The sequence below is a fragment of the Erithacus rubecula genome (assembly GCF_903797595.1).
Source record: "Erithacus rubecula genome assembly, chromosome: 1".
Lineage (NCBI taxonomy): Eukaryota > Metazoa > Chordata > Aves > Passeriformes > Muscicapidae > Erithacus > Erithacus rubecula.
This window is the reverse complement of record NC_136658.1, coordinates 67,092,441-67,100,736: the sequence shown is the minus strand read 5'-3', so window position 1 is coordinate 67,100,736 and position 8,296 is coordinate 67,092,441. Positions and strand designations below refer to the sequence as shown.

General features: G+C 39.2%; 1 protein-coding gene across 2 annotated transcripts in view; it reads left to right on the top strand.

Annotated features, from left to right (window-relative positions):
* The first annotated feature begins 7,988 nt into the window (after window positions 1-7,988).
* The window catches only part of EPSTI1 (epithelial stromal interaction 1), a 46,234-nt gene continuing 45,926 nt past the window's right edge, over window positions 7,989-8,296 (top strand). For both annotated transcript variants that reach the window (XM_079301916.1, XM_079301915.1), the window contains exon 1: window positions 7,989-8,286. In XM_079301916.1, coding sequence (XP_079158042.1) covers window positions 8,090-8,286 — 197 coding nt within the window. In that variant the 5' untranslated portion in view covers window positions 7,989-8,089. The remainder of the gene's footprint in view (window positions 8,287-8,296) is intronic.

Sequence of the window (8,296 nt, the reverse complement as noted above, 5' to 3'; positions counted from 1 at the left end):
AGAAATTTAGGGTGAGGGACACATGTAAAGGATAAAGCGCAATTAATCTGGGGGAATAAAAACCACACTGAAAATGCATTTTAAAATTTACCCGCTTGCACCTTAGTTGGTGTCTGTATATATTTCACTGTTTGATACTCTGATTCGCTGCAAACGCTGCCACTTAGGATCGCAGTTCACCCTTCTGGAAGCGCTCCTCATCTGATGCCTCCTTGTGCAGAAGTTGTCCATCGCCCTCCGTCCCGTACCACAACCAGGGAAATGCTCAGCCCCGTGTCCCTGCAGCAGTGAAGCAGCTCTCCCTTGTGCTGCCTTTCCTTCCCTCCTGCTGGTAGTGCTGGCGGTGGAATTGGATCATCGGGCTGCTAAGCGGTGTGACTGGACAAAAAAAATTACTCTTCTTACCTCCTATTTCAAACGACGATTGCTCTTCTGAGCATCTCTTAAGTATCTTTTTAAAGCACCATGGAGGTGAGCTGACCACATACAGCATTTCATTAACCTTAGAAAGAGATATAAATTTAACTTTCTACTGAACAAAAGTCATTGGAAGTTGCTTGATGATCCATTTGTCAAGAAATGCATTCATTTTTACTTCTTCATTGGACATAGAACATACAATCATGTATGATTAATTTTTTAAACCTTCAGTGGAATTGGATTTCTTAGAAACTTAAAACTTATCATCAAATCAATAAAACTGTGCCGAACTGATCTTTTTTGTATTCATTTATTTGCATAGAACTGATGCAGAATAGTATGTCACTTACTACTTTCTTGATTAGCAAACCCAGCTTAAAAACCAAGAAATTGTAAGTTTTGGAATTTGGGGTCTTTTCCTTAGTTTTACAAGCTGATCTCTGAGACCCCTTAACAGATCAGATTCTGTTCTCATTAATCCAAAGCTGTGCTTCTGCTACTTTGCCCAGATACTACTGTCTCCTGGTCACAGCAGCCAAATTCTTCCTCCTTTACAAGTATCAAATCCAGAAAAGCATCTGCTCTTGTCAGGTGCTTGATCACATTTGGAAGAAAATTATACTCTATGAACTCAGGAAATATTTTATGCCATTGCAAGGATAGCAAAATTGGACTCTTAAAGACACTGAGTCATAATATGGTCCATATAGATATATCCAGGCATGCTCTGGGATGGAGAGCTGTGCTCAAAACATCTTTTTCATATCACCAGCCCTGCTACTGCTGCTGCTTTCTGGACAGACAACCACAGGAAGAATATCGATTAGGCAGAGCAAACCAGACAATCAACACGAGGAAAATGTATGTTCTGCCAGAAGTGAAACAGTGTAGTTTGTTTTCCTCGGAAGCAAGGAGGGCAGGAATGAAAGCAGCTGGGTCTTTGGTGATGGTTCTCCCCCGAAACGCCTCTCAGCGAGGCACAGCTGTGTGCTGTGTTATGCACAGGATGGTGCTGGTGGAGACAATCTGTCCATTACTATTTAATTCAATCCTAAACACTGGTATGTTCCAGCATATTGTCACTATTAATGTGTAGCAATGTTGTCCAGATTTGTTATGCCATTGAAGTTAATTGCCTGCATGCTTTTCCTATAAATTATTTTCCTAAACAGTCTGTGCTACAGTATTCTGTGTTGTAGTCAGGATCCATTCTGGCAAAAGTCTCTGTCAGGAATAAAGGAGAATTTAGAAATGGATACCAGGTTAAATCTTGTGAAATTGTTAGCAAGGAACACAGTTGTGTTTGGGATTTTTACCACTGAGAATTTCCAAAGAACCTGTAAATGTAGTACCTGATTAGTAAACTGGAATGTCAGGGACTAAAGTTTAATCCTAAAGATTAAAGTTTCTGAGGTCAGGCAGAGAAGAGAGTATAATTGAAAGTTATCAAGGAAATCATGAGGCATATCATATAAAACTGGAAAAGTCGGTACTTGAGCCTTGCTGAATTGTCATATGCATACAAATGAATGAAGAATAAATCTTCCCAGCCAGGATTAGAAGTTGTAAGAGTTAATTCTCCTACAAGCATTTGTATATTTAATTACCACAATACACTATGAAAAAGAGGCATGAGCTGTGGACTTCCACTAATTTCTTTAGGTGATGTATTTGGAAAAATAACACAAGAAAGAATGTAATGTTCTTTCTAGACACTATAATTGTCCGTATGACACCTTTGGTTGACTAGGTACCACAATGTAGTATATTATATAAAATCCTAAGCTGGAACTAATCATGGCCTTTAGGAACTTAAAGAGTATAATTATTCCTTGAAGAAGATGGCATATATGCCTAAAAGATCATGTATCTTTTGTGAATAAGTAAATCTATGCTTTAAAAACTGTTAAGAAAAAAATTTATTCAGGAATATTGCAAACACTATTTTAATACTACCAGAATTCTCAAGGACTTTTTCCCTCTAGACACAGACCTCTTAGAGATCTTTGCTTCTGATACTATTTGTGCAGTTACCAGTTAATTTTGTGTTTTTCAATAGATTTTTGAAGGCATTTTTAATGGTATAAAACATTCATTTGTAGTCCTGATTGTTTTTATAATGTCCGACCTTTAAAATAGCTCTGCTTCATTATTTGGTGTTATTTATACAGCAATATAGATATGCATAGCACTCTCCAAGCTAAAGAGTTGCTCCTAAATTGTAGCAATAATCTTCAGGCACTGGACCTCAATACAGCAAATTCTGGACATCTGGGGTTAATTATATTTTCAATCCCCACTTCTGTTTAATGAAGCATTATTATCTAAAGGAGAGGTGGACCTGCTGTACTGCTGAAGGATACTGCAGAGAAAGCAAGGGTCAATTTTCTTTTAGAGGGTGGAAGATGATAGTTTTTGACAGGTATGTCAATTTCAGCTTTTTGCAATAAAATGGGAAGTGTGTGCAGCATTTCACATCTCCTAAATGGATTACCCAACACATGTACACACACACACACTTGTCAAAGCTAATGGCATTCTTTCTGCTGAACCTGACAAATTCCAGTCCTCAATCTAAACAAGAATAAATCTTAACCAAATGTTGACATTTTACTCTCCTCCTGGGACTCCTCTCCAGGGAGCAGAGATATTCTCTTCTTCAGCATCCTCAGCTGTAACAATTAGTGCTATCAACCCTGCAGAAAGTGATCAACCCAATTGTACAGCAAGGTAGAGAACTGAGATAGAAAAACATTGGTAAAGTAAAATACACCTTGAAAAATTCAGTTCTTATTTTGCCATCATGGTATAACAACTCTATAAGCATTGCTTATTATAGATATTCCTCTAGGGATATTTGCCATCATTTGCTATTGCTCTAAAATATAGAGGTATGTTCCCAATGATCAATTACTCAATATGCTCTGTAGTATATTCAGCTATGTGTCTTACCTACTTGATCAAAATATCCAGGCAAAAAAGCTTTGTATGTGAATCCTTGAGCATCATATCCAGCTGTTGGACCAAGTGTTTTAGTGCTGATGACAAAGGAAAAAGCATTTCTCCAGCAATCAAGGTCTTCTGATACAATTCCCTGGCTTCTGAGAAAAATAGAGTGGGCTGTACAAAAGCTTGCCTGTCCTGGTTGTCCTTTCAAAGGCCTCCTTCAGTTTGATGCTTTTCTTCAAGATTTAGGCTTCTAGTATCCTTGGATTAAATAAAAATCTTAGCTTTTAATGAAACATGTTTGTGGTTGAGAAAAAAACCCCTTAAACATGCAAAATCTTAAAATTTCATAAATCAACAGTGAAATAATGAAGAATGAATGGTTGTCTTCTGGGAAGGAAAGATAGGGAACATTACATTGGTTTAATTTTATGGGGGTTTTAATACTATTTCTTTAATAGAAGGGAGTTTTATGCTATCTAACTTTCCCAAAGAAAGGATGACATGGCTGACCCAGATCCTTTATAGTGAGAAAAGGTCTCTAACACCTCTCATTTTTGGTATAGTTCACAGTGCTGCAAAGTTGGAAATGAAGGCTCAGTACAAAAGGTTCCTCTACAGAAGTTATTTTGGTTTATTGCAATTTCACGAGAAACACAGGTGAGGGAGGGAATATGATGATCCTTAATATTTCACATGTTCACTGAGGAAGTTTCTCAGAGCAAAAGATAGATTATTTTCTATCTTTCTGTCTCCTACAAAATAAAAGAAAAAAGAAAGGTAGTTAATAGCCTGAGGCAACAGACAAAAAAAAAAAAAAAGCTTCATTTTGAGGAATGTATTTTTTCCCTCCTTTTACTGTTTTCTCCCCTGTCCTACTGGCAGGGAGAGAGGGAGCCACCAGCTGTGTGAGTGCTCACTTGATAGCAAGCCTCAGATCCAGTTAGGGATGTGCAACAACTATAAATATAGCCCCTTGATAGAATTGGCAGCCAGTATTTGGTGAGTCTAGAAAAATACAAGTACAGAATTAAAATCCTTATGGAGGATATGGGAAAGGTTGAGATTTGGTGGTGTTTGCATGTTTCAGGAGACTAGATACATTGGCATTTTGATATTTTAGCATCTATTTAACATCTGTAACACTAAATAAAACAGGGCTGGAGGCTGACCCTTTTTTTCCTAAATACAGCTAGTACAGACTCATATATATGCTACCCAAGACTGCCTTCACTAGATTAGAGTAGCTAAGTGGCTGGGTTGATCCTGTGGAGGCAAAATGCATGTCCTTACCAAAGTCCAAGCATCCTGGGAGCCTTAGGTGGTACTGCCACGGTGCTACCTCGATTATTATTTTGGGGATATTTCAGCTCAGTGCATCTGAGGCAATGTAAGAGCTGGGTTGCAGCCTGTGAAGTGTTGTGTTCTAGTAGCATGAAACTGAAGGGCTGATGAATGATACACCTGAGTATCACACAGAGGCTGTGGGTGAGATTGCTGGGATAATGATGAAGAGCTGTTTAGGGTGGACAAAGTAAATCTGGTACACTCCTTAATTGTGGGTTTACTGCTCCTGTTTCACGACTTCTAAGTGTGGGCTTATTGATCCCACGATACATTTTCTTGTGGGGATTTTTTCTTTTTCAAAATGAAGCAGAGAGACAGGACTTCTGAGTTGCTTTAGAAAGTGTGGTTTATTTTCTTATCTTCTACACAGGCAGAAAGGGTAAGTCCTTCTTACAGATGTTCACAGCATGGCTCAGAAGTCACAAGACTTATGGTTACAGGGTCTTTTAAGGATTTACTGTCCAATAAAACACTGCCAATAGAGGTATTTATGTTTCTAATCCAATACTAAGATATTTTGTCTTATTGACACATATGCAGTGTGAACTTTCTTAGCCAATTATATCACAACACATAAGCTGATATTGCTGCATTCTAAAACTTCCTTTGTAGCTACCTTTATTTTTTATATATCAAGCTCTAAAGGTGAACTTTTCTCTACTTAACATGTCTCTGCTTTAAGCTGTAAATCTACATTCTCGTTTCTAGCACCTAAGCTTGAAAGCCTTTTTCAAGGTCTTTAATTCTAAGCTTTGACTTCCAAGCACAATGTTCTGAGAATTCCTTGCATTTTGAATTCCAATAGTTAATACTGACTTTCTGGGGGTCATGTCCGGCATGAACTGTCCTTAGAGCCAGACAGGGATGTTGTCCTGTGTAGATTAGTTTGGATTGTCCACAACAGAGCTATGAAATAAATAAGCATGGAAGCAACAAAAATGATCAAGCTTCTAGTGCTTGAGTTCATTTCATATCCCTCTTTTTTTGAGCAATAGAGATATAAATATTTAGATTCTACATTTACTGTTTTCAGCCAGAAGTTTCTAAATTTCAACAGGAAAATGACACTAGATCTGAATTTTACATAACATTACAGGATTGAAGACCCAGCAGCAGTGGCCACATTAATTATAATCAATTTTCATAATTAAATATGGGTTATTAAGACATCAATCTGTGTGGATTAGAACACTCCAGATGTCAAAGCTGGATTTTTACCAGATAGGGTGTCTGTAGGCACAGCTGTTATCCCACAAATTTTTGCAGTCCTCAGACATGACTTTGCTATAATTTTTGTACTACTTCTAGTGCTTCTGCATTTCCTGTATTGACCCTGCAGTTCTGTGGAAGGGAGTAACTTCATGCTTGCTTTCATTTGCCAGCACCTTGTACATTAAATACATATGTATATTTGTGAAAAGAGGTGGAACAAGGGAATATGAAACTGTTCACCCCTTCACAGCACACTGCCCTTGCACTCCAAAGTCTGCAGAACAATTTGGGTACAAATGAAGATCATCTGTACTGCAGAGCATGTTAGCAGTGGTGGAGGGAGGGAGGGAGAGGCCATTGGTGCTGCTTTCTTGGGGCCAGCTTAGGAGATGGATCCTTGTGGATATGGAAGCTCTGGGAGGTGAGCTGCTGGTGGCAGGGTCCCAAGGAGCATTACAACCACCAGGCAGCCTGTGGCCTTCCATATGGCATTTTACTTTGCTCCTTCCCCTGCATGTGTGGGCAGTGCTGTAAGACCTAGGTGGTCTGAGCACTCAGGAATCCTGGCCAGCAATGTGTTTTTAGTGTAGCTTGATCAGCTGAGAGCAAAGTGATGAGATCTGCATGTGTGGAGCTGGACCTCCTTAGTTCTGCAGCATTATCCTGGAGTAGCATTGCTAGTTTTTTGGGGAGTTAGAAGCTGCTAAACATCTTTTATTTACTGATGATATTAAGGCAGTGGTTATCCCCAGCCCTGCAGATCCCAGATGCACTACCACTGCTTAGATGTGATCACTCAAAGGATCTCCATTTTCAATAAGTATATCATGTATTCGTCCTCTATTCAGATAGAATTAGGAAAGTCAAAGTAAAGAAGTTTTCTGATTGAGCAGAATTGAAAGGCTGAATAGGAATTTTTTCCAATTGGACCATTGCCTTAAGATTTATCTGAAGGTTAGCATTTAGTTTCTCTTTCATCTTTCTTTGTACACTCATGCAAAATAGAAACCAGAAAAACCCTTTGTGAGAGACTGGACTATGACAGAACAATCACCCATTTATGAAAGCACCAGGGTACTTTGCTGAGACCAGGTTTGCAACCCCCGGAGAAAGAGATGAATTTCTGGGTGTGTAATGACAAACCTCTGGTCTGCATAAGACAGAGAGAGTGAATTTATAACTTCCAGAGTCTTCAAACTGAGCTTTGAGTCTGATAAGAGGCAGATCTCGTGGAGGCAGGATGGTTCTTTTCACCATGCCAAATTGCCCTCTCTTACACACACCCCCTGCAGTTGGATCAAGACCTTCAACCAGCAGCAACACTCAAGTCTCATTGTAAATCCAGGGTTGGTTATTATAGATCTTCCTACTCCCATCCTTTCTTTCTCTTTCTTCTTTTTTCCCTTTGCACATTTTAAGTGATATCTTTATGATTTAATATTGCCATGTTACTATTGATGATAACTAAAATGGCTATATAGCTGCTTTCCATTGCAACCATATTTTTTATCTATCTATCTATCTATCTATCTATCTATCTATCTATCTATCTATCTATCTATCTATCTATCTGTCTGTCTGTCTGTCTGTCTGTCTGTCTGTCTGTCTATCTATCTATCTATCTAACTATTTGCAAGCACTGACCATTCCATGCTTTTTCACTCTAATCTGATCCTATTAACAAGAACCTGGGTTACCTTCAACTTCAGGGGTGGGTCATAACACCCCCAAGAGTTATTTCCTCTGGCATAGGGAAGTGCTGGGTTAAAAAGAGTGTCAGAAATATATCAGAAATATATCAGAAAGATATGTCAGAGATATATATCAGAAAGATATGTCAGAAGTATATAAAAAAAATGTCAGACCTCCCCATGCTTCTGCACAAACTTTTGTCACCTGGTTTATTAGTGAAGATCAGCTTTGCTGTCACCCTGTGACTCCTGTCTGCCTGGGTGCTGTGATTGAGATGATGAAACTTGAGCTTCAGCTGGAGGATGCCCCAGAAATAAGCACATTTTTTGGCATGCCTGCCAGTGGAAAGTTCAGGAAGGGGTGGAGCTTACCAGGAACTGAAACTGATTTGTGTTGACTCCAAAGTTTTGAGCGTTTCCCTAGCTGTAGCAGCAATACTGGTTTCTGTCAAGGCAAGGTACTTGGCAAAACCATGTCTGGTTTTGGAGAATGGAGGGAAGACAGCAGGTACAGGACAGCTACTGCCTCCAACACTCCATCTTCCTCTCAGGGTAACCCCTGGAATGGCAACAACGAAAGGGAGAAGGGTGAAAACACCCAGAAGCTGACAGCATCTGAAGAGAAGCAAAGAGGCCAAGCATCAGCCCACCAGCAGCAGCAAGAGCAGTAGTAAGTAACA